This window comes from Vigna unguiculata, chromosome 9, assembly GCF_037176805.1.
Source record: "Vigna unguiculata cultivar grain cowpea cultivar isolate G323 ecotype 2 chromosome 9, ASM3717680v1, whole genome shotgun sequence".
Lineage (NCBI taxonomy): Eukaryota > Viridiplantae > Streptophyta > Magnoliopsida > Fabales > Fabaceae > Vigna > Vigna unguiculata.
Window position 1 is genome coordinate 45,820,435 of NC_140800.1, and position 27,128 is coordinate 45,847,562.

Here is a 27,128-nt window from a genome sequence, read left to right on the forward strand (position 1 = left end):
TAAAATCCAGTGATATTTGCTCGTCACCTCGGCCACCTCGGCCCAAGTGCTCGTTACCTCGGCCACCTCGGCCCAAATGCTCGTCACCTCGGCCACCTCGGCCTAAATGCTCGTCACCTCGGCCTATGACTAAAACTCGTTGTTTTATGATAAATATTTATCAAGTCGGAATCATGATGAGCACGTTGAGGTCGACCATTCCCTGAACGGTACAACTATATTTTTCTTAAAATTGTAGTATATTATGTCTAGTTAAATGTACTTTTTGTACTAGTATATGGACTAAGAGGTAACATTATACTTAGTTTACATTAGCAAAAACTAAAACTTAAACAAAGTTAACCAAGAAATAACCAAAATAGACTTTAGCCTTTAATAAACTTTTATTGTCTTTTTGAAAAAAATAATGTCATGTTGACGTATTATTTTAATATCGATTAAGTTAATGAAGTTTTGGTCAAAATTAAGATGATGACATCTTAACTTTAATTGAAACCATGTCATTTTGACCTTAGTTAAATGGATGACATTTTAATTGAGATTGGACACATGACATCTCTCTCCACTTAGACTAAAAAAAAAAATACAAAGAGAACATTTAATAAGAAAGTATAAAGAGTTTTAAACTTTTATTATAAAACTTCAAATTCTTTTAAAATTTCTTATTTAAAAAACCCTAATAATAAATAAATTCTTAAGATTTTTTCTTCCAAATACATTGTAAAACCACGTAATGTTATAAAAAAGTTAACAACATTCATAAATTTTAAACAAAGTCCAAATAATCTATTTAAATAGTGCTGAATAACAATCTATAAAAAATAAAAATTAAAATAACTCATTCAAAATCAATGTATTAATTTTTAATCATGTTTTTCTAATTTAAATTATAACATAATAAGTACAAATGTCTAAGAATATATATATTATATCCGTATATATCATGTTAACATACGAATATAAAAAATACGATGTATTCGTTAATCGCATATGCCCATTTACAATATTATTTTCTATTTAGTATGAATTTTATCAAAAATACCCGCATGTTTTGACATCTTGTATTTCTAAAAGTTATAAAAATGAATAGATTATGTTATTTATTGTGTTTTGTTTGTTGTTGGGTGATTTGACTCGGCGCTTTAATTAAGAAAATGATGTAAAGGTTGAAGACATGTATTATGAGAGGTTTGCTACCATGGTGGGAACCTTCTGAGCATAGTCCAAAAAAATTGAAAGTTAAAGATTTTAAACGAAGATGTTGACCTCACCTCAATCTTCCACATACAAAATCACGTGGACTATCTTATTTTCATGTCAAAATTATTCACTTTATCACTATATATATAATTTAACAATCACATATTCCAACTATAAATTGGTAATAATATAACCCTATCATGAACTGAATTTGGTCCATATTTGTGCATATTACCACACCTCAAACTATAAACATTTAATCTGTTATTTATAATAATGGTATAGAGTCTCATGACGATGAGTTCAAAGTCACATTTGACTAAAAATGATGATATAAATAATACAAAGTTAAAAAACTTATAATATATCACCGAACACAGATACTATTGTAGTACTATTGTGTTTGTACGTTCGTATTTTCTTAATTTTTATAAAAATTTGAGTTAAGATGAATAAAAGATATATAATTAATTATTAAAATAGTTTTTAAATATAAAATTTAAAAAATAAAATATATACACAAAAGAAAATTTGAACATAACGATTAAAGATAAAAGAGATTTTAAAATAATAATTAATTTTGAAAGTAATAATTAAGGATAAAATAAGAATATCGAGATGTAAAGATAAAAGAAAGTATCGTCTTTACGTATTGTTATAGATATTCCTGTAAAAATTTACGATAAGCCAAAAGATAAAAATGGATAAGATAAATAATAAATAAGTTAAAATATTCATAATTTCTTAAAATTTTAGATTAAATGTATTTTTTTTATCTTTTATATATTTGTTCACGTCTTCTTGATGTCAATTTTTTTTGGTATTTTCTTAGAAAAAGAGTTACAATGATATTAGAACCGATAATATTAATTACTTGTCATGACATTTTTCACTTTTGTGTTATTTTTTTGACTAATTAGAAAAATTAGAAAATTAATCTTTATTTTTGTGAAATTTCCGTAATAAACATTATTTTTCTGTTCAAAATTCTGTATACGTTAAAATATACAGAAAAATTAAATATTTCTATTTTCTCAATAAATTTGAAGAAAGATGCATATATTACTTTTGTCACAATTTCAGCAAACTTCCAGAAAAAGGCTGGAAACGTCTTTGAGAATAAGTTAATGTTTAAAATCAGTGATGATTATGCATATTGAGATTTACAAAATTAATCATTTACAAATATGCAATTTTATAATGTATAAATAAACTATTTCCTATCGTACTAAATTTAGAGATTAAATTTACTTGTATAAGAGAATTTAATTAATCCGTTTGTTAAATTCTTAAAACAAAAATATATAAATATATTAATAAATAAATTTTAATTTTACATCTTGACCCTTAAATAAACTGTCATAAACAGCATTACGAATAACTGTTCAAAATTCATGACCTACTATTGAGGCAGGAGAAGGAGAAACAAAGATATCGTGTTGTCATAATCAGATTATTTTTTTTAATCAGAAATATTATTATTATTTTTATTCATAGTGAAATTGTTTTCAATAGAAACCCAACAAAGAACACGTGTATATATCTTTTCTAACAGATAATATCGTAATAATAACATCATCAAATAGTTTTTCATAAGCAAATATAAACAAATAAGAAAAAAAACGTATAAATTAAAATTAATTTATACGCATGACTTAATTTATTGGTGCTTTTTTGTCTCTCATTTCTTTTAATTTTATTTTTAACTTGTGTATATATTTAAAAAATTACAAAAAAATAAATAATATCAAATCCCAGATTTACTTCCTTTTAATTAAGACAAACGTGTGTATATATATATATATATATATATATATATATATATATATATATATATATATATCCAGATTTTGGAAATTAAAATTAGTTTGGTATGAATTAATTTGTAAATTTGTAAATTTTTAAAATCTTTATTCTTAATTTATACTTAAGCTAATTTTGACTTGTGTAAAGGAATTCATTTCAGTTTGTGTAATTGTATAAAGCTTTACAAATGTGTTTAATTAAATTTACTCGATTTATTAATATAAAAGTAAAACAATGTTGATAAAGTTTCACTGAAAAACATATATAGTAACTAATAACATTTCTTTTATATCACCAGTCAACTAATGTTTGAAAAATTACTCCCTTCTTTTGACAGACACACACCAACACCGTAAACACTCATTTAACCACACATAATTACTCCCTCATTCTTTGGAGGCACATACAAACACACTAATTAAACACTCATTAATCCACACACCAGTGACTAATTAATCTGTTGGATTTAATCCAGAAACAGTATGGTTTAAAGTTTAAAGTGTGTTGTAGATTCAGAAATTGATGAAGTAAAATGGAAGGAATAGCTGAAGGAACCGGCGAGCAGAGAGAGTGTGGAAGAACAAAATTAGGTAACCCCATTAGCCATTGTCGCAGTTTTGGAGTAGTAAGATGAACAACAATGACGACGACGTTTCCAAGAGAGGGTAGAGGTTCCACGCGTTCACCCATACATGCGGGACACCGCTGTCTAAGCTCATGTGAATGCTCTCTATATAAACCACTCCTCCTGCATAATAATTTCAGTACCACCTGGCACCTCCATCTCCCATGGCTACTCAAATATAGACTGCATTATTCACGTAGCAGAAGAGAGATACAGTGAAGATGGAGGAGGGAAAAGCAGCACCTCAGAAATCTCTTCAGGATTTTGATCCTCAGAAGCCTCCCAAAAGGAACAAGTTTGCTTTCGCTTGTGCCATATTGGCTTCCATGACTTCCATATTACTTGGCTATGGTGAGTGAGTGTTAAAATATAGTAAAAACTATACGTAGACATGACATGCATGAGTAAAAGTAACCTTCTTTTTTCTCTTCTGCACCAAGTACTCTATATATTGCATGTGAACTTGATGATGATGATGAGGAGTTTGGTGCAGACGTTGGGGTGATGAGTGGAGCGGTGATATATATAAAGAGGGACCTGAAACTGACGGACGTGCAAATCGAGATCGTGGTAGGAATCATCAACCTTTACTCTCTCATAGGTTCGTGTCTCGCCGGGAGAACCTCGGACTGGATCGGTCGGCGCTACACGATCGTCGTGGCCGGAGGAATCTTCTTCGTCGGAGCCCTCCTCATGGGATTCTCTCCAAACTATCCCTTTCTGATGTTCGCGCGTTTTGTGGCGGGCGTGGGCATCGGTTATGCTCTGATGATTGCTCCCGTCTACACGGCGGAAGTGTCCCCTCCTTCGTGTCGTGGTTTTCTGACCTCCTTCCCCGAGGTAGTGGAGATATAAATTTGAAAGATGATTTTATTATGTGAGAATAGTAATAATAATAACTGATATGGTTGATATTGATGAAGGTATTCGTGAATGGAGGGATATTACTGGGATACATATCAAACTACTGTTTTTCGAAGCTGCCACTTCACCTGGGATGGAGGATGATGCTGGGAGTGGGGGCGGTGCCGTCGGTGATCCTGGCGGTGGGAGTGTTGGCCATGCCGGAGTCTCCACGGTGGCTGGTCATGAGAGGTAGGCTCGGCGAAGCCACAAAAGTTCTCAACAAAATCTCCGACTCTCCCCAAGAGGCTCAGCTCAGGCTAGCAGATATAAAAGCCGCGGCTGGGATCCCGGAGAACTGCAACGACGACGTCGTTCAAGTGACCAACCAGAACAGCGGCGGTGAGGGTGTATGGAAAGAGCTAATCCTTTACCCTACACCCGCGGTGCGTCACATCCTCATCGCCGCGCTGGGCCTCCACTTCTTCCAACAGGCTTCCGGCATAGACGCCGTGGTGCTGTACAGCCCCGAGATTTTCAAAAAGGCTGGCCTGGAATCCGACGCCGAGCAGCTTCTGGCGACAGTGGCCGTTGGATTCGCCAAGACCGTTTTCATCTTGGTGGCTACGTTTTTGTTGGACCGGGTCGGGCGTCGACCCTTGTTATTGACCAGCGTTGGCGGCATGGTGTTCTCGCTTCTGACGCTGGGCGTGAGCCTGACCATCATCGATCACTCACGCGGTGTGATGAAGTGGGCCATTGGCCTGAGCATAGCGACGGTTTTGTCCTACGTGTCGACGTTCTCCGTTGGGGCGGGTCCCATCACGTGGGTCTACAGCTCCGAGATCTTCCCGTTGAGGCTACGCGCCCAGGGTGCGGCTATGGGAGTTGTGGTGAATCGGGTGACGAGTGGGGTTATCTCGATGACGTTCTTGTCACTGTCTGATAAGATCACTATTGGTGGGGCCTTCTTCATCTTCGGGGGAATCGCGATGTGTGGATGGATCTTCTTCTTTATCATGCTCCCCGAAACACAGGGCAAGACCCTTGAGGAAACGGAAGGGTCTTTTGGTAAATTTACGGCATGGTCTAAAAGCAGGGGTGATAGGGACAGTGAGAACAATGCAGAGATAGAATTGGCGAATTAGAAGGAGGAAGACATAATAATGGCTCTTTAAAAGCTTTCGCTACTAATAATGCCACAAGCGTAGTATGAAAGTGTGATAGCATTTCAACATTCCAACCTAATATTTATAATGTAACATTTCCCTTTTTCCTGAATATTATTTGAATTCCATGGAATTTGAGTACTTTATTTCAGTTACAAACACATTGAATGATCTGTATATTCTCTCTGTAATCGAACAACCCAACTTGAATATCCTGCCATCATATCGTAAGAGAACAAAACTAATTCACTCACGATGATGGCAAGTGTTCCTGGTGATTCTATCCACAACAACAGTGAGTATCAAATACGAGTAATATTTGTTATCGGGCTTACTTTTTTCCTACTTTTTATTTCTTTTATTCAATTTCACCCATTATTAATGGAGTCCAGATTTTTTATTAGTTTTTCTCATATTGTCCTCAATTAAACATTAAAAATACACCATTTTAATATTTTTATTGTATCTTAATATGTTTTAAAACGTTAAAATTAATGATAAACGATATATTATAAAGATTCAATAGAAAAAATTAAACAGAAAATTCAAATTTATATTGATGTTCATAAATGGTTTGGAGTCCCATCGTTCAAGATTATTCCCTTCAATTTAAATTGACTTTAGATGATAATAATCAACACTAGTTTTAAACTGCTAATAAAAGGCCGCTGACAACTCCAAGTCAATTTAGACTCTAAGATACAAAGTTACGTAGATTTTAAAAACTTAAGATATCAAGTGAATTTGAAATTAAATGATAAAATTTAATTATGTATTAATAATAAGAAAATTGAATATAATTAACAAATAATGAGGAAAAAAGAACAATTAAACATTATTAATAAAATAAAGATGAATTCACTCTCATTATTAAAGTGTTCAATGTCTGGTAAAACACAGAACATTCAATATTTATCATAAACTCATTCTGGTAAATGAATGTGGTGTTTCTTTTTCCCGAGGTTTCGGACGTGTCTGATAAAGAAGGTAACGGGAGGTTGTAGGAATGACCTAAATGAATTGTATTTACCATTAATAAATAAGATTACAAAGCTGTATTTTTACACTATGAGGAACCCTCAAAAAAATATTACAGAACTTTTGAATATTCATCGTAATTAATTTACTACAATTCCCTCCTCAACAATACCTACTATAACCGTGAAAATTCCTCAAAAAGAAAAAAAATCAAAGCATAGGACAACAATGAAGGTAAAACTACAAGCAACCATGTACATGTTAGGTAAGGTTCTAAGTATCTCACTTCTCGATGCCTTGCTGCAGATACTGTATCAAGTCATAGCCAGCAGTGGTCCACTTATTGTAAGCATCTTTACAAACATGGGTCATGAAATTGGCTGCTTCACGCTCACTCATCTCCGGATGAAATCTCTTCCGAAGATTGCCAATAGGATCACCCCTGCTAAAGCAAGGCAACCCACTGTCTAGCATCAAAGCTACAGTGGTGATGATCCCATCCATACGTCGTCGGGCTGCAAGGTACCCCTTCACACACAAACTAGATGTACAAGAAACAGTGAAAGAACGTTTAGATTTTTATGCAGGACTTCTCCAGGTAAAAAATTAAGTTTGTAATCTATATAGATAGGAATGCCATTACTACCTTAAAAATTGGCTCCATGTATCACTCTTCATAACACCAGATGGATCTAATAATTGTGTCATCTCATGGCTCAGCTTAAAATGAGCACTTTCGAAACGCATATTCCCACCCGGAGAAGTTTCGAGGATGAAACCAAAGTCAATATGAACTAGCCTTCCAACACTGCATCAGAATTCATATTAGTTATGCCATTTATTGGACAGAAAGGCAAGAAGGGGTAGGGGGAAAACAATGAAGATGTTCTGATGCTTCAGAGGCTTCTAAAGCTAAATTCAGATGCACAAGAAATTATAACTGACTTTGCTGACACGGTAATAGAAGAAAGACAGAGATCATACTTATCAAAGAGAAGGTTGCCATTGTGTCTATCCTTTGGTTGAAGCAAAAGACTAGCAACAGCATAACCAGCACTGCTAATGATGAAGTTCTGGCGTGCAGCCTCAAAACTGGCAGATCCTACAGGTCCAAAGTCTTGCTGAAATATCTCAAACAAACCTCCATCAGTCGTTTCCCCCATCTGACTTCGACTACGCGAATTTGGCACAACCTGGAAAAGTGAAAAAAGAAAAAAAATTACAAAATCCACAAAGCAATTAGGACCAAAATATTTTGAGGAGATACAAGGCTAAAATACAAGTTAAAAATTTACATCAAATAATAATAACAGAACTATTTTACCTAAGTGACTGTTTTAGCATAGTTAGCTAAACACTTGCTCTATTTGTTAGTTTAACAAAACATAAAATAACAATATTATTGTCCATAGTACAACAAAATTAGTATTATAGATACGCATGTTGCAGGGGTACCCAACAAAATCAATCAAAATTGTGTGCTAAGTCAAAACAGTGCGTACGTGGTTGATAAAAAAAAAAACTTGGCATGTAATTCAACTTGTTTGTGTCCTAGGATCGTAAAACTTGTGTTTAACATGATAATTTGACAACCATGCCAGTTCCACGTCCTAGACTGAGAATCCAATTGCCCAAAAGAAATAAATTGCTCAAAAGTACACTTCCAAGGACTACCATAAGTTAGCAGTTGTCACTGCACTGGCATTCTCCATTCTGATCAAGAAAATACTTAGACTGATGAGCCAAAGAATTCTCACAATGTTGTATCATAAGATAACGAACTCACCTCTATTATACCTCTCTCAGGACCAGTTGGCAGAACACCATAAGGATATAAGTAAAGATTAATTCCAACAGCTTCAAATATATCACTAAGTAGTGATATTACTTGAAGGGCGAGAACATCTTGTCTACAGTCATCTCCGACCTTCAATGCAATAAAAGAGTCAGCCCAAGAACCACAAAACACTCAAATTAAGCATAATTGACAAAAAGCAAGAAAACAATCAAGCGTTGCAAAAAAATTGGTTTATCAAATACTAACCATACTCCAAACATGTTGCTCACTTCTATTTATTTTGCTCATATTTAATATCAAATTATCTCAGCATCTACCAACCCAGTCCTAAAAAAAAGGAAAAAAACTATAGCGTACTTTAAGAAAATATACGTGTATAACTAGGGTATACATGAGCCATACTAAGAGTATATTTTGAAGAAGGCTAATTTTCCAAGTCTCTCAGCGTAATGTTCTGCAGTTTCGTGACAGGACAACAACTAAAAATCTTGAAATGAGCCTACAAAGGATATCATGAATAAAACCCAACTAACCTTGAAAATGCAAGCTTGTGGCTTTTCATCACTTCTGTCCCCATCTCGATCTACTACATTAAAAGTAATCATGATTGGGACTTTGGCGGCTGATTGTAAGGGAATACCACTATCAGTTCGAATACCCGTAACAAGTTTGTTAGGAGCTGTTGGGAGATAAAGGTCCTCGCCATCCAGTTCAATTTTCTCCAACTCCCTAGCAGATGGTAAAAATAAACACTAGCTTCCACCAAAAGAACATTGAAAAATTAACTCAATTCACAATTAAAATATGCCTTCAGACATTTGCCCATTACCTTCTGATACCAGCTCGGCGTTCTTCTTTAGGGAGTGGATATAGTACACCAGAGATGGATGTAACTTTGTCAAAGAAATCAAACTCTCTTCTAAATATGTCAAGTGCCTTTCCCCTAAAACCGTCAATTATGCGCTGCCTTACAGCTGGCAGCAGTTCAAGAAATGCACCACTCTGAAATAGAAACACAGAAACAAACTTATAAAGCATGATTTAAAAAACAAAAATCCAGCAGATTCTATCTAAAAATCAAGAATTCACATCAAATATATTTGAATGTTAGCAATACATTCTCTTATTTACTCTAATCTAAATTATAAACTGAAATTTATTATAAACTACAAAGTCATGGGCGGGGCTCATTAAACTAGGCATGGAGCGGAAATCATTATTTTTAGGACTTTCAATAAATTCGGGTCAATAATAAAAATGTGATTGAAAGAGTGTTATAGTGTTTGATGCTAATATTTCTCCACTATATTTATCACAAGAACTGAAAGTAGTGATGCATATTTGAATGCCAAGTGCCAAAGATTACAGACAACACTAGGATGATGTCTCTGCAAATTGAGGAACTTAAGGTAATATGAGAAACAGCCACGTTGATGCTAACTCAAGATAATGTTTTCTCATTGCATCTTATTGACTGACTGTCGGGACAACAAGCAATTAAACAAAATAATTTGATTTTGGGCATACCGGTCTGACAACTAAGAGACCAAATATTTGATACATGGCACCTCATCTTTTAATTCTGAAGCCAAGAAATGGGTAAGGACTAATTGTTATAACTGTAAGTCTAAAACAAAAACTATATTTCCTCCTATTTATGTCTTAATAACCTGCTTCGGAGTCCAGGAATGCATCTCACTTTGATTATCAATATGACAAGCTCTTGCTTCACTCTGTTGTTCTTTTCTTTCAATTTCAAAAACAGAGGATACCTTTCACAGTGCTTGTTCTGATGCCAGATAAGCTGTTGTGCTATAACTTATTGTCTGTCATAAATAGCTGTTTTTTTTTCTGTATCTATTGTATCTTATCTCAAAGTAGGCTATAGGTGCACTTCTCCGTAAACATTCTCTCTCTCTCTCTCTCCCTCTCTCTCTAGTGTTTGAATTGTTTCAGGGTGAGTGCTACAGCCACAGATGAACTTGAGGTGATTTGCAAGAGAGATATGGTTTTGGTTGCACTGAAAGGAATTGATTTGAAGGGATGGATTGTTGCAATTGTTTCCACTCGTCACCCACCAGAAAACATGTGAAAATCACGCTGGTAGTGAAAAACGTACCATTTTGACCATATCTTTAACCACACAATTGACTCAAGAGCAGTGCTGGCTCGTGATTACAACAAGCCAAAGCAACGTATCTCAATTAAATTTCAATTATTTGCAGTCTAAAACTTACATAATAAATTATGTATTGGCCATAATCCATTATATAGGGCTAAAAGAATAATATTTTGCATGCAATATGGCCACATAATCAACTATCCATGAACATAGTCGATTATGTGGGTTGTTTTTGCACAAGATGTCTGTTTGGAACATCTTTTTTTCCACCAACAGGGGCTATTTTGTACGTTGCATGTTTAAATTTACAAAATAAGGTACAGGGGCAATTAGGACTTTGACAAAGAAAATGCCTACCAACCTTTTTCACTTCAATCAAATCGATCACACACTTACAAACTTGGCCCTCATTTCTACCCGCTTTTGACTAATTCAAACAACCTCCTTATTCACTATAATTCTCTTTTCTTTTTTCCACTATTTCATTTTCCATCTCTCCATCCAACAAAAGCTAAGGGTCACTTTGTTAGGCACAGAAGAGAGGGGAAGCCAAATTAGAGTCAATCAATATAAAGAAAGCTCTTAACTAATTAACTACACAGTATGAAGAAACATTCTTTTGGGCTTTAGCATACCTTCCCACTGTTTGGGTCTTTTCCTGGCTCAGGTACAGTCTCACCCTGCCAAAAGTAAAATCAGTGTTTAACAAATTATTAAACTAAAAACAAATGACTTGCAACGCATACGTTGACGATATAAAAAGGGACCACAGTCTGAATGTAAGAAAAACATAATCACAAGTCATACCTGCAAATGCCAGATAAGAATATGGGCAAATATATCACTTCTTTGAGCAGCTCTAAGCAAATAACCTTCAACTAATTTCTGAAAAAAATAAATGTACGCATTTGGTTACTGAGCCAAAACATGAAAGTCATTACTGACCTTATATTATTTACACCTTCCCCGTCAATTATTATAGATTGACTTCAGAAAATGTTTAAATTTAAAAAACATTAAAAAAAGGTTAGAAATTTTCATTTGCTAAAATGTCTGAACTGAAGATGTTTCCCTCAATGAGATTTTTCACGAAGTCAAGATATATTAGAAGTGGCTAAAAAAAGTAAGACAACAACGCATAATGAGATTCAACCGGCGAAAAATATTTTTACTGACGTATTTTTGTTTTTGCTCCAGTGCTATTTTGAAAATCTAAATGTGGTCTCGACTGTAAAATTACAAGGCTTATTTAATGGTGAAAAAAAGGTAAATGGGGTTTTTTATGTCCATCATGAAACAGTAGGAAGAAAGCACACACAATAGGAATAAAACATGAAAATAAATTTCAGTAGATATCTAACCTGGTCATCATGTCGCAAGGACTGCACCAGCTGTGGCATGAAAAAAGTCACTGGTCCAGGAGGATAGGATTCCAAAACCCTTAGAACATATGCCATTACCCGTGGATGTCCCTTGTATGCCGGAGTAAGGAACTCTAGAGCCTGTGTAATAGAACAAGGAGCCCAATGAGGCAATTGTTGCAAGAGCACTGAATTATCATCAACTGCCTTTGGGGTGATAAAGAAAGGTAATGCTTCTGGTATGTTGCGGACATCCACTATATTTTCCTGTAAAGCAGAGAATTATTGGAATGAATGAAAAACTAAAAAAACTACACAGGCACAGGTTCTTCCATTGACTGGTAATTAAATAGTCTTCAAAACATAACAAAAAGTATAGTTCGGGTAAGGCTGATTATATTTCTTCCTTCAACACAAAGCATATTGCTTTTGAACGATAACAATATAACTATGAATTTCTTATTGGAACTTAAAATGTATGAAATTTCTGTTCAGGATACACAATTTAACAGCTGAGAAATGAATGTATTTGATCATTTTGGGGGTGTTTGGTAGAGGGGATAATTGTAAGCTTCCAAAGAATCATAGGTCAGGAGTCCAAGCATCCTTGTGCATAACACCCCATTCTTTAATATTCCTTTATTTTATTCATTGAATTGGGCTAAGACCACGAAGTCACTTGAAAGACCCACACTGGATTATTACTTCACTGCCCACCCTTCCCTGTGCTTTATTTATACATATCATTTCTTCAATGGGATGTGACATATAAGACTCCTCTTGCAATTTGCTACTCATGATAATCTCTACCTAAATTCTCTATCATAAACCCTTGGTAGAAAGTGGACTTTAAAGATAATCCAATATCACTCATAACCAACTTGTAAGGTAAGATTTGCACACTCACATTGAGGACTAAATATATCGAGCATGAAACTAGGTATTTGTAGGTTGTTTGATAACGGCCCAATAACTGGTGGCACAAGGATGAGCTCTGATATCATCATTAGACAATGAACTTTAATTCTAACTTCACTTCACAAAATCAGCTTGTAAAATGAGATTTACACTCACTTGTATACAATAATTTGATTTTATCTCTGCTAGATGTAATGGGCTTAGGCCCATCTAGTTATATTTTTCTACTTATAAATGCAAGACCCTATGTGCTCAATACACATTAGGGATACATCCTATGTTTCTCTTTCTTTATTTCAACAATCTCAAATCAATGTAAGATTTTCAACAACATTTTATTGTCTGACAAGACTCCAGAACATAGGCAACAGAAGTTGATCAAAACATTTAAACTTTAATCTTAAACCTATTAAAAATTCTCACTTTGAAGACACTAGGCATTAGGGCTTCCAGTTAATATTTATCGCTGAAAAAGAACATACCTGTACAAGCTGAGTAACTTCTGTTTTTATAAATGTATTGGTAGGGAACCTTGAGGCCAAAGATAAAGCAATCCTAGGATCCACGGAGAAGGCAGTCCTAGTATATTCTACCCATTTATCTGCACTAATCTTGGGTCGGGAACCCATTTCTCTGAAAATACATACCAGGTATTTGAAAGCTTAGGACAAGAAACACACAACATTTAACAAAATTCAAGTGATCAGAAACAGATAAATATATAGTTATATACTTTGTGTTAGTTGGCTGTGCCCAGACGTCAAGCCTATCAGCCTCATACTGGCATAGCATTAAAAGTAGCTGCCTCCGCTTTTCTCTTCCTGAAGCATAGTTTTCCATTTGACCCCAAACAGGATGATAGAGATCACTCTAGCATAAATGTAGAAATTCAGATTAGGATATATTGACGTCCATTTGAGAAATAAAACTACTTTCATAGACAAAGATAAAAAATTAAAAGGACGTGATAACAATTTTAAGTTTTAAGATAAACAGAATAAAATTTCAAAGTCCACAGTATAAGTTGATAATTTTAGTCATAAAAATATTACCGTGTCAGTCAAAGAGTTCCCATTTTCTTGTCCATTTCCTTTTGACCCAACTTGAACGGTATCTACTTTCATATTCGAGAGGTATTGAACAAATAAAGAAACAGACTGGGCTTCACACTGAGCAAAGTTTGAATAGTTTGTGTCATACCATTCAAGCTCGAAAGCAAACCAACCCAAAGCAGCCCTATAAAAGCACCAAATAACATTTGCAATTAACCCAAAGAAAGGTGAACATGATGAATCCAATTTATCTTTGCAAGAATAGCCCATGTAAATGTAAAGATGCATCATATGAAAATGTTTATAAAAGCCTAAAGACCTACTTTATTGTAGAGCTAACATGAAATGCTAGACATGTCCTTTGCAGTTATACCAGGCCCCGGACTCTCACACATTCAGCTGATTAATCTACCAAAATTTCCAACTCAAATAAATGACAGATTTAGCATTATTAAGACACATTTTTGTCGGTGGAACAGGATATAGTTTTTGATTTTCAATATATGATAAAATAAAAAACTACAGAAGATACACTGATTCTTTTTGAACAGGGCAGAACATTCAGCTTGAAAAATAATAAGTTAGAGCACAAATTGCAAACATTGTTTATTGGTTAAAATTGAAAGATAAGGGATGATAATTAACTATACTTAAATCACGCAGAACATATAGAAAACATTGGAATATTCGGGATACAAATTTCAGGGGATGGGGATAGGGACTGATTTGGCTCAACAAGCAGAGTTAATCTACATAACTTCACCAGTTCCATGTTCTAACTCATCACAGTAAGTCCAGACAAACTTGACCACCTAAAAAAGAGCATGCTAAGTTGTGCAGTTTCCAGAAAATGTTTCAAGCCACCAAGATTGGAGAACTAAAACAATGCAAGAAGAGAGGAAGTGAATAATGAATACAATTTATGATTACGACCTTTCATGAATTATGGTAAGAACTTACAAAGTACATGCTTCATGCAGAAGGGCACAAATTGATGAATAAATAATAGCAAACAAAGTTTATCACCAGCACTACTAGCAGTTAGCACTTACAGAATTTGTATATCTGACAAACTAAACAGAAAAAAAAAATAAAAAAAAAATGAAGGATTTTATTGTTACTGATTACTGATGAATGGTACAAATTTATAGAAGAAACTCCAAGAAGTGTCTTGATGAAGCTAGCTATAGTGCTGACTCCGGGTTGACTTGATGCTGACAAGACTATAACTAACTTGTAACAAAGTTCTAACTGACTGACAGTAGGTTACAGAAAGAAAAACTCACCTATTGCATTATTTACAATAGTACTTTAAGCATTAAAGGCATACAATCTAACACGCACATATAAAGAAAATGAAAATTTTAGGACAAATTCACCAAGAATGCCAAACAAAGACTATAAGTCACTTGTGTTCACCTATAAATCCGATCTTCCAACAGCTGAAGCCCCAGATGAAATTTTTGCAGATTTCCCTGAAACTGGCAAGAGCAGTACTTGAGCCCTAGAAGCATCAGAGTGAAAAAAGTGCCAGTGGCCGCAGGATGGTGTGAAAAATTCCAGGGAAGCTTTGTTGTCCCCTGCAGCAACCTACCAAGGAGCAGGAGTTGCTCCACGCTTTGATGTCGAATTACCTACATGATACAGGATAAGAAATGATTCAGGGAAGCAATGCAAATAATTGAAATATTTTAAGGTTGAAACTAGATTCAGCATTTTACAACATAAGGGGCGAGACAATGCCTCCCTCAATCACGATGTGTATTTATATATTTAATGCTTTAGAAAAAAATGTTACCAATTAGTACATTTGGTGACAATTTAACTCGAAAAAATATACAAGAACCACTAATCACGAACTAAGTATCAATCTTTAAATAAAGGGTGGTTCATGATGAATATGTTCCTTAATCCATTAACCCATATCAAACAACTAACATAATTGTTTACTATAAACCCAGTAGATTTATAGAGAAATCAAAGATTCGTGGACCAATTTCACATTTAAATATGGCAATTTAAATATAGCACCAAACAGGACAGAATTTTCAATTTAAATGAGCAATTTCAACTGACAATTTATTAACTTCTAATTTATTAATCATCACAATGCAAACAGTGATTTAAATTCCTATCTTAGGTTCCTCAAACTAAACAACTTACCTAATAGTTAGTCATGAATTTCTTTTGCACGCCATACAAAAATGAAAACATACTACGGGCACTTAGGATAAAAACAAACAGTTAGACAAAGCAATTTAGATAGAGCCGCAAAATGAGAAAATGTACGTTAATAAATAGAGTAACCTCAAAGCAATCAATGCCTAACCTCAAAACGATCAATAAGAAATCCAAGCCATAGTCGATGAGCAATTATCTGTTCAACAGGATTAATGTCAGGCTGCGGTTCAGGCTCCCCAGGGGACAGGTGAGGCCTGAGTTTTGCAGCAGGTCCAGAAAACCTTGCTTCAGAGGCAAAAAGACCCCGCTTGGTGTCAAGTGTCCATAACCATGCATCAACAAGCTCGGCAAGAACAAGAGCTCCAAGCTCTGGTGCAGCAGAAACCAACCATGTCCATATGAAAACACCAGTTTCCATTGCATCATGGGTGGAAATGTAAGCAGGACACCAGCAAAGAAGACGAAGAAGTTGCGAGAAGCCCTCCATGTTTGATTTGGATCCAGAACTCTTGTCCATAAGAAAAAACATAACTCAGATAAAGGTATGACATATAGATTCCATTGAGTTCTAACTTCTAGTATAACCAACTAAAATACTAGCAAGAAATGTTTACCAAATGTGACAAAAGCAGCACAGTGGCCTGAGAGCAAGTATCACGAAATTCAGATCTGACCACTTCCCCACCTTTCTCTGCTACGTTGACAAACTGCTGAAGTAAACGCACGAACTTATTAAGTAACATTCCATTAAAAGAGTCATCCTCAGCTTGTGGGTGCTGAGGAAAAGCTCCCGATATAATTCTCTGAAGTCCAGCTCCAAGTCCAAGACCACCAGGAGGTGCAGCACCGGATTGAAATCCACCAATGCTGTTATACAACCTTCTCATTCCAGCAATTTCTCCAGCATGGTTGCACTTAACTGTCGCTGCAGCTTGGTTACACTTACCAGAACTGATAACATCTAAGTTAAAAGACTCAGATACTTTTAAGTTTGCCCCGGAAGCTGCAGCTGCCGCAGCCATTACTGCAGGAATATTTGCTGTTTGTATTGGCCATTCATTTTTCCCAGTGCCAATTTTTATCTCAGATAAAAGTAAAACAACATCAATTGTGGGCTGTGCTCTTTGCCAAGTATTTGCTTTACAAAGTTTATCCTGATGTGAAATACATACACACATAGTGTAAAGAGAAACTGGTGAGGACTTCATAAAAATAAAGATATAATTACACTGTCACCAATATATATATATATATATATATATATATATATATATATATATATATATATATATATATATATATATATATGCATTAGAAAGTAAGTAATAATCAAAATGAAAGGAATTTAGGCACAATAAAATTTACGCAACCACCACATTTTTGGACCAGATCCAGAATGGAAGTTAAGTACAATCAGATTTAAGTACAAATCAAAATCAAAGAAATTTCAACAGAAGAAGCAGAAGCACAAAATCAAACCTTAAAATTTTCTATAAAGTTACTTTTTTGTGCAGAGAATGACGATAAACCCAAGTAAAAGATCATTGTGCGTTTGACACTTTAAAAAACAGATTTGAATTTTAATTTTCAAATAAACATACAATTATGGTCATTCAGGAAACGGCATATCACAGCATGCCCTCCATATTGTGGAGAATATGATGGTGATGATGATGATAAGGTAACTACAAAAACTAAAAATATTGGTTTTCGACAACGAAACAGATAAGCCCAACCTGAAGAAGGCCCTGGCTAGTGCATGGAGCACTTGAAAGTGATTTAATTATCCAATCTCGAACAATTCTCTGATACAAGGTACGGACTGTGGCTGTCCAAGCTGGATCATTGATGACGGTAGTAGAAGAGTCGTCAGTAAATGAAAATAGCATAGAGTCTATGCAGGAAGAGTACCATAAAACCTGCAAATATACCATTAATCTTAAATATATTCCAGATGTCAAGAAAGAAAATTGAGACACATTAGGGAAGTAACTAAATATACATGTAACCATAATCAAAACAGATACTGTTGAAAATTTACCTGTGGAAACTTGTCTCTCAGTTGAGTCAACAAGTTCTCTGCAATATCTCGTATATGATCCTCCCTCTGGGACAGACTCTTTACTAGAAAACAGGTATGCATCGTAAGTACTGAATCCCGGGTCTCAGCGTCATGCCCTATTTCAGACACTCGTTCTTCCTGAAGCCAGACCAATCAGTTGTATCCATAATCCATATAGTCAAAGACACAGCAAACAACACAAAAACCAGTCTTTAACCCCAGAAAACATAAACACAACATAAATGAAAGAACCTGTACATAGATAAGCACAACCATTATAGGTCATGTACACCTAATCTACACTGCAGTGTAATAATTCATAATCACTAAACTGGGCATGAACCCATTGAATTTGTCAATACAATCATTCAACTATAACAATCTTCTAGTTTTTCTTAAGGAGTTCAATTTTGGACATAAAGAAAAGCAAATGCAGATGTTAATTATCTAAAGAGTAAACACTGGCCTTTTGGGCTTCAAATCCAATTCAACTCCATAAAACCTACTTATAAGATAAGGACAGCCCACTACACTCAATCTCTCTAATAAGTTGCAATTAAGACAGGCTGGAGGTGATCACAATTAAGATGGCTTTCCAACACAGTCTCTCTCACTACCAAGGTTATAGGCTGAAAGTGTGACAATGCAAGTGACCTAATAATGGACCCAGGGTCTACCCTGACACCAACTTAAAATGACCCAAAGACCTAACTCAATTCCACAATCTTTCCGGTCATCCCTACATAGGTTGCCCTTACCAAGACACTAAAAACCAATTCTAATATACACTGCAATTAAGCCAGGCTAGGGATGACCACAATTAAAGCCACATATATTTTTATCCTCTTTTATCACCACTTCAGTCCTCCACAAGAAAGAATCAGGTGACATTTAGATACTTGTGAGACTGCTCTGAACAAACTTCTTGATGCCACTTAACAAAGAATTATGAAGTTGCATTCATAAATTATAAAACAATTGGTGTAGCAAAAGTAACTTGCTTCAAACAAAAAACAGAGAATATAGACTTGTTATACACACTTGGCCATTTTTCATACCACCTTAAATATTTTATATGAATAGTAAGCAATTGCTAGATCAATTTAGACAGCAACTGTTTATGACTAAGTAAATATGTCCAAGCTTCATGGGTTAAGGTTTACAGGCCTCAGGATGAGTACACATAACTGGAAGTATCAGCAATAAAGGAGGTCCAAATTTAAACAAATGCCTACCAGCCACAACACAGCTGTTTCAAAAGCCCTGTGGACAATTGCTGTTAAACAATGAAAGACAGCTGGCATTAAATTTGGTGTCTTGAGATACTCAAACACACAAGTAAAGGCACTTCTTGCAGCATCAATAGTGGTGCCACCATTTAGGATTCCACCATTGCTGCTGAAGCGGATGATTTCAAGAAAAGCTACAGCAAGAAGGTAAGTCGCCTTCACTCCTGCAAAACAAATAAACATAAGTAATGCACCACAGTAGTCAGGATAGAGTGAGTACCAAAATTAAATTAATATATAATATGAAGTTGATCACAAAATAGGTCTTAGAAGAAATAATAATTAGCTTTGATGTTTGCTAGTGTTACGTGGCGATGCACAAGTCGTATAGAAAATGCCAGTATAAGGCATGACAACGCGTCCAAACACTGTATGCAGCACTCTCTAAAAAGTTGAAGGTGTTGACAATTCCTATACTAATGAATTATAAAGCAAGTGCAATCCACCTGAGATTGTGGTCATTGCTGTGACATCAACTCTCCCTCCTAAAGCTGCAGAAAGAGCAGATCGTTGGGAAAGAGCAGCTTTCTCATTGCCACTGCCTTGACGGCTACCTGGGTTGTGCAAAGCATTTAATTCTAACTCGTCCTCAAGCCATTTCACTGAGCTAACAACCTGGGCAGAAACAGCATGATACACTATTAAATGTTCAATCCAGTAGAGAGAAAATTTAATTTTGGGCTGAAAGAGAAAGTCAACGAATTCATAATAATTTAGAGAAGCATGGGAAAAAAGTAAACAGTGCTGCACTCCTTCTTGATGATGATGAAACACATAACAAGGCAAAGCAACAAATTTCCCAATGATATAATGTAAAAACTATAAACATACACAGCAAAAATTTATCAATGGAGTTGTTTACCAAAAAATTTGTAGACCTTCAAGGATCAACTTACAAGTGGAGGAGTCCCCTGAGAAATTCGTTGAACAGCAGAAGACCACTCCACATTCCACATATATGGTCCATTTACAGCTTGGAGGGAAATTGCACCGGTGTTTCCGACACTGTTCAGTGTGGTAGAAACTGACTTTGTAGTCACTGGATTTTTCTGTATTGGTGGTGCCAGGCCAAAAAGAGCAATATAGAACCATAGGTTGCGAAATAGTTTTAAAAGTGATGGCTCCGCATTTAAAGTAGGATCAAAATCAGAACAAATTGCAGCAACTGCAGGCAGCAGTGGACCCAGGAAATCTGCTCCACTGCTGCAGTGAGTAAGCATCAGATGTGAAATCTTCAGAAAGCATAATTCATCATGTAAATAAAATTTAATTTAAACCTATCCAAATCTTAAAATATTAAACATTATTAGAATATTGTAATGTCAAGTGCTTAGCATAGTAAAACAGGTATACCTTCCACTTTTAGCCTCCGCAGCTAAACCAACATCTGAACATAGGGAGAGCAATCGATGACGAAAATCTGAGCGCAATCTATCACCAGTCAGACCACCAGCAATAACAAGAAATCCTGCAGGTAGAGTCTAAAATGTAATTCAACTAGTGAGAATCCATTTGACAATATACAACAAACAAACCAAATCTAATGTATTATAGAAATTTTTTGATACACTACATACCTCAACTCGCTCAGTCGTGGCTTCAGCAGCCTCTGTTTTGCTTTCAGCTGATCCTACATTTGACAGTTTGTTCAAGTAACTTCTAGTCATCAAAACCACTGTTTCACGGTAAGATTTGTCAAAACCTAAACTGGCCATTCGAGACACAGCGTCAAGAAGCTGTATGGATCACAAAACAAAAATGTAAGATTCATAATACAAGATAAGAAGCCAAAGGATTGACAGATAAATGAACAAAGGGGAGGTCCTATCAATTTCAAAATACATGCTCTGAAGGCAAAGTTCCATACTCGGAGTCTCAACAAACTAGGCGTTGAAGCATCACCCTCTTCTAGACTTTCAATAAAAAGAGGTAATATCACATCTACCAGCTCAGATTTGTTGACTGCAACACTCAGCTCAGCGAACAGGCGTATAACATTAAGCTGTACAAAAGGTACTGGAGGTTTCTCTTGGTTTTCCTAGTGGCAAAACAAGATTCTGTAAGCATTCAAATAACTTAACACATGACCAGATACATTAATTAACATGCTTAAATCAAAAGGATGTCAATAACTGAAGATCTCATTATGAAACAGAAAAAAACTTATTAACCATATGACTTGATAAAATTACAAATGCAACTGGACATTTGAGTGGACGCTGAATTTGTGAAATCCGTTAAACAATATTTGGTAATGTATGAAATACAAAATTAGCGTGTATCACGTCTGAATGTAATGACATGATATACGTACAAAACCAAAACAAAAAACACAGTAAAATGCTGACCCGACCAGATATTCATTTACTATTATTTAGCACCAGTTTACACATTATGGGCAGGTGACCATTAGTAAGTGTACCTGCTCTTCATAATCATTCCGTTCCCGTATGCTTGTCGCTAATCCCATTATGTACGTGTCTACAGGGGCTCGCTCCTTTTCCCAGCATGATTCAATAATCTTACAGCTGGCCTTTGCGACACTCTCAAACATGGTCCCCTGGTTGTTACTCCAGGTATCAGGCTGCGAAAAAAATATTTTGGAATTTTAAGGAAATATCAATTGGAATGTAACTTGAAAAGAAATCATCAATGGAAATGTAATATAGAAAAGTAACAAAGCATACCTGGGCGCAGACGTTGAGAACAATTGGCTTCAGGCGAATGAGCAAAATGCGCAGCGGCTGTCCTCCTCGAGCAACAGCAATTTGTCCTACCCCTAGAAGCAATGAATCGAAGAGCTCTTCACACGATCTCAACTTTCGCCATCCAGAGAGTAAGCATGCCTCAGCAGCATCTATTAAAATTGCAACTGCCTCATAAACCAACCTCTTAACAGACCTTGAATCAGAATCCAGTGCCGAAAGGCTCTTGATTTTCAGGTTCACTGCAGCTTTATAAACTGAAAGTTTCGTATTAATCCTGGCTTTTAAAAGTGACCCCTGCTCATGCCAATCCCTCTTCCTGATCTGAAAGAAAATACAAACACGAAATGGGCCTCATTCTTAAGATTAACCTAAATAGAAATGCAAGCAACACATTCTTGTAAATAGTTTCTACTGTTGGTTGAATGTTATTGGAACTCATAAAATTGTGTCGGTCTCACTTCCTTATATAATGTCTCATTCATAATGTCGTAATTTCCAACAGATGCTAACCTTCAGCAAAAATGTGTTAGAAAATTCGTTGCTAACACTCCTATTAACCTGAATCCCAACTATCATCCACACAGTGAGGAAAGAAAGATACCCGCTAATTCACATAATCACAATAAATATAGTGACTAAAGAGGGAATTATAGAAACACATTTTTACCTTCAGAAAAACAGACAAGGACTGTATCTGCTTCTTCCCAATTAACCTAACCTGCTCCAAAAGTCCGGACTCAATGTGGACATTTTCCAGCACGTGAGCAATCAAGTTAAAAGCTATCTCCTGCCTCTCCAAGAACTCCACAGACTCTTCCTCGAAGGAAATAACTTGCTGGGTAGACGAGATTGGTCCAAGATTACCATCATTTAAACCCAAATTCAGAGCCAATAGATCAGCACTAGACCTATAAACATGGTGGGGGCCGTTCACCCCCCCTCTCGAGGACGCCGTGCTACCATCATCCGCAGCCTTCGAAGCCACACTGCTCGAGGAACCCGAAGTATTATCGTTCCCGGGACTGCCATTGTAATTGGTCAGGGGTTGGTGGTTTACACTGATGGGCGAGCTCTGAGACGATGCATTTTCCGCAATGAGCAGTTCCCTCGGAGTGCATTGAACAGCAACAGTATGCGCGGAGAATTGATCGATTAAACAAGTCACCAATCTGTTGGCATCGGACGACGAAATTGGGATATAGTTCTGCGACACACCGGCCAAGAAAGCCCTAGCAATGCTGGAGCGCGGTTCGCCGATCGCGGAAATGATTACTTCGCCGGCGAAGAGAGTGAGCTCCTCGGCAAAATCCAGCGACGCTTTCGCGGCCTTGGAGACGTAGCCGGTGAAATCGACGAAAAAAGAGGCCACGGAATCCACGTTGAAAGGGTGGGGCCAGAAGGACTGAGTGAAGGAATGGGGAACGGCGCGTAGGAACTCGACGACGACGGACTTTGGGCGCAGATCGGAAGAATCGGGGCACTTTGAGAGGAAGCGCGAAACGGCGAGGACGGCATTGAGCTGAGAACGCGAAACCCTAGGAGATCCCGCCGATAGGTACTCCGGCGGAGGACATTTACCGCATATCCACGAGAGCTTCTCGGAGAATTGCGACGGATTCTGCGCAATGAGGTCGCATAACTCGATTAACGCCTCCATCACGATTTGCAGGGAAAATAAATTCGAACGGAGAACGAAGGGAATTGATCCCGACGCGAGAGGTGACGCATTCAATTCTTTTTCTCTCACTGTTAACCACGCAGCAACATTGTTGCTGTTCTTCTGGTCATGCCATGCTTTCTTTCTCTCTTAATTCCTTTCTCGTTTTTTTTTTCATTTCGGTTTTGGCGTTGTCTCGGATTAGAATCACAATTAAGTTTAGAAAATTCAGATTGGAGTGATAATAGGATAATAAAATATGTTTTTTCTCCTTATTATAAAATTAAAATGTTTACGTTTTTTTTTTCTGAATTTTTCATGTTTCACCTTCTCCAATGTTCTTATATTGACATAATTTGACTCATAAAATAAATTACAAATGTCCGTTTTCCTTTCTTTGAAAATCTCAAGTACTTTTTTCATAATTTTAATATTCTATCCATTTTTGTAAATGTAAAAAAATCAATTATAATTAAATAAATGGTTGATTTTGTTAATTAAAAAACATGTTAAACAACACATATAATGATAAAAAAAAAAGTATTGTTTGAAATTTTGTTCATGCAATTTTTTGATTGGTTAATGAGACCGTAGAGTCATGCATGCACTTAAAATTGTAGAGTTGTTAGAATAATGGAGGTGGCAGAGTCAAATGAAGAAGAAAATGCAGTTTTAATGAAAAGGTATGGGGAACATGTTATGCTTCTTTTAATGAATTTGTTTTACTACTGAATAGGAAAATTGCAAGAAAAAAAAAAAGAATATGCTTGTTATTGAGAGAAACACGACGAATGTTTTTAATGACTTGGAGACAGTCATATTTATAGATATTTTTATTAACAAAAACAAACATAATCTTTTTCAAATATTTAGTAGTAAAATATGTATTTCATTCTCCATTATAGATTCTTTGCTGTGAGTTTATGAGTTTGTTTGTGTATTGAATTTTTATGAATAGAATATTATTACAAACATCTTTAAAATTACTCAAAACAATGAAGTAAAATACCTGAAAAAAATAAATTACAATACTGTAGTTCATTGTTCGTTTGTATATGTGTTTCTATCTATTTACATGTTTTAATTTTTATTACGGAATAAAAATGTAATATTTATATAACATGCTTTTTAATAATTTTCTAATAACTTTTAGGTCTCATTACAAGTTGTAACATCTTAACTGTACTAAAGTTTATCAATCACTTATTTTCACATGGAATATTATTAAAAAAAAAACATATAAGACATCACACCAATTTATGATAAATATTATATCTCACCAAAATAAATAAATATATATATATATAAATTAATATATGAAGGTAAAATATTAAACCACTTATATTACTTTTTGTTAATAAAAGAAAATTTAACTAACTTATAAATACAATTTTTCTCACAACAAAATATATAAACTTTAAGACTCAAAAAAACCAGTTGATTTAAGAAAATGTCTCCCATAAACTAAGCATAAATAAAAATGTGTACTCATAGAAAAATGAAAAATTACCTACATATTTACAGTGACTTCTTCTAAAAATATCAACACATGTAGTTAAACTAAAGCAACCCCTGCTTACACTATTAATATTCATTAAGTCAATTAGTAGATGGAATTAGTTATATTAAGTTTATAAATGAAACCAGTCTACTATTCGTAGTTTGAATATTGAAAATTTTTAGCACCAAAAAATAAGAGACAATATTAATTACATTTTTTTATATTTATTCTTAGTTATACCACCAACTTCTTAATTTGAAAATAACATAAATAAAGTTGTTACTATTGTGAATACAATTTATAATTAGATTCTAAAATATATCATTACCAACCGATTTTAGTGACAAAAAGTTATTAGGATTTTAGTGACAAAAAATTGTTAGTCAATGTGACTAATTTATATATAAATTTACAAAAAATCATATGATTGGTTATTATAATAGTTACTCTTATGAAAAAAATTTATAATTGGTTTCTAAAATTTAACTACCAAAGAAATGTGTCACTAAACATTAACTACCAAAATTTTTGCTACCAAATAAATTAGTTTCTAATTAATTAATGATTAATTTAGCGACCAATTATAATTTTTTAATAATAATTATTTTAATAACTAATAATTTTTATTTTGTAAATTGATATCTAAATTTGTTATTATAGTGACTCACAAACTTTTGTTGTTAAATTTGGTCGTTAATCAAACATTTTCTTTAAGGTTAACATAAATATCACAATTAATATAGTTTGAAATTTGGTTTGTTGAACGTGTGTAGGGACAAGTTTTTGTCTCTTTGTCTCTTTCATTCATTCAAAAGAGTATTTATGTGATGTAGGTGTGATTATTAAATTCGAGCCAACTCATACCAAAATGTAGGTGTGATAATCAGTTTATCCAAATACACACAGACTAAGGTAAAGTATACCTAAAATTTCAAATCAAACATGTTATAACACTTATGTGAAGTTTCAACGTATACATCCAAATTTATCGACGGTAAAAACTTTAGATGTGAATAAAAAGAACAGATATTTAAAGTTCATTTTTATAATTTTATTATTTAATAATAATTTAATTTATAATTTTGCAAAACTATAAATTTTTTTAAATCTCTCTTCCAATAAATTAGTCCACACTAATTTAAGTATGATCTTGTGATGAGATGAATCAAAATTCACAATCCGTATTATTACAATGAATTAGGTTGTCTCGAACTGGAAATTAGTCTACACTATTTTATAATTTCATTGCATGGTCACTGTTGGTGAATTAGATTGTTAGTGAATAAGAAGAGATCGTTAGTGAATCGAATTAGATCGTCAGTAAACCAAATCAGATCGTTAGTGAACTAGATCAAATTGTTAGTGAATCAAATCATATCATTAGTGAACTAGACTGTACCGTTAGTGAATCAAAATGGACCATCAATGAACTTGATCAGATGTTAGTGAACCATACCAAATCATCAGCGAATAGGCAAAAGCGTTAGTAAACCGGATCAGATCGTCAGTGAACCGAACCAAGCAGTTAGTAATTGGACCATACCGTCATTAAATTGGACCACACCGTCATTAAATCGGACCAATCCATTAGTGAATTGAACATTAGTCTTAGTCAACCGAACCATTAGTGAACTAGATTGAGTCGTTAGTGAACCAGATCAGATAATAAGTGAACCAAATCAGACCGTTAGTGAATCGAACCAGACCGTAAGTGAACCGGACCGGCCCGCCAGTGAACCAGACTAGACCATCATTAAACCGAACCGAACTGTTAGTGAACCGAATCAGACCAAACCGTCAGTGAACAGAACTGAACCGTGAGTGAACCGAACCGAACCGTGAGTGAACCGAACCAGAT

At 34.9% G+C, this 27,128-nt stretch overlaps 2 protein-coding genes across 3 annotated transcripts; one reads left to right on the plus strand and one right to left on the minus strand.

Annotated features, from left to right (window-relative positions):
* The first annotated feature begins 3,411 nt into the window (after positions 1-3,411).
* LOC114163008 (polyol transporter 5-like) lies at positions 3,412-5,776 on the plus strand. Its single transcript, XM_028047052.2, has 3 exons — positions 3,412-3,982; positions 4,125-4,471; positions 4,555-5,776. The coding sequence occupies exons 1-3, from the start codon at positions 3,853-3,855 to the stop codon at positions 5,620-5,622; spliced, it is 1,545 nt and encodes a 514-aa protein (XP_027902853.1). The 5' UTR covers positions 3,412-3,852; the 3' UTR covers positions 5,623-5,776.
* Positions 5,777-6,650: 874 nt separating this feature from the next.
* LOC114164140 (Phosphatidylinositol 3- and 4-kinase family protein) lies at positions 6,651-23,953 on the minus strand. Of its 2 annotated transcripts, none has more exons than XM_028048686.2 (26): positions 22,780-23,953; positions 22,092-22,433; positions 21,827-21,988; positions 21,272-21,442; positions 20,982-21,140; positions 20,758-20,885; positions 20,301-20,604; positions 19,851-20,019; positions 19,351-19,568; positions 18,095-18,253; positions 17,790-17,972; positions 16,668-17,207; positions 16,202-16,561; positions 15,292-15,506; positions 13,873-14,056; positions 13,554-13,690; positions 13,303-13,453; positions 11,903-12,169; positions 11,349-11,426; positions 11,177-11,221; positions 9,249-9,421; positions 8,953-9,148; positions 8,408-8,548; positions 7,606-7,814; positions 7,268-7,429; positions 6,651-7,162 (listed from the first exon to the last, which is right to left on the minus strand). In XM_028048686.2, exons 1-26 carry the CDS (start codon positions 23,767-23,769, stop codon positions 6,904-6,906), a joined length of 6,102 nt encoding a protein of 2,033 aa, XP_027904487.2. In that variant the 5' UTR covers positions 23,770-23,953; the 3' UTR covers positions 6,651-6,903. The 2 variants fall into 2 exon arrangements, with proteins under 2 accessions (XP_027904487.2, XP_027904486.2); XM_028048685.2 differs by having other exon boundaries at positions 20,301-20,607.
* Positions 23,954-27,128: the final 3,175 nt, after the last annotated feature.

Excerpts from the sequence above, each read along its gene's own strand:
- LOC114164140 (XM_028048685.2), bottom strand. The coding sequence starts at position 23,769 with ATGGAGGCGTTAATCGAGTTATGCGACCTCATTGCGCAGAATCCGTCG. Across the intron at positions 17,973-18,094 it reads TGAGAGACAAGTTTCCACAG|GTTTTATGGTACTCTTCCTG; the intron begins GTAAATTTTCAA and ends GTATATTTGCAG. Across the intron at positions 11,427-11,902 it reads CCTTGCGACATGATGACCAG|AAATTAGTTGAAGGTTATTT; the intron begins GTTAGATATCTA and ends TATTTTTTTCAG.
- LOC114163008 (XM_028047052.2), top strand. The coding sequence starts at position 3,853 with ATGGAGGAGGGAAAAGCAGCACCTCAGAAATCTCTTCAGGATTTTGAT. Across the intron at positions 3,983-4,124 it reads TTCCATATTACTTGGCTATG|ACGTTGGGGTGATGAGTGGA; the intron begins GTGAGTGAGTGT and ends AGTTTGGTGCAG. Across the intron at positions 4,472-4,554 it reads TTCTGACCTCCTTCCCCGAG|GTATTCGTGAATGGAGGGAT; the intron begins GTAGTGGAGATA and ends ATATTGATGAAG.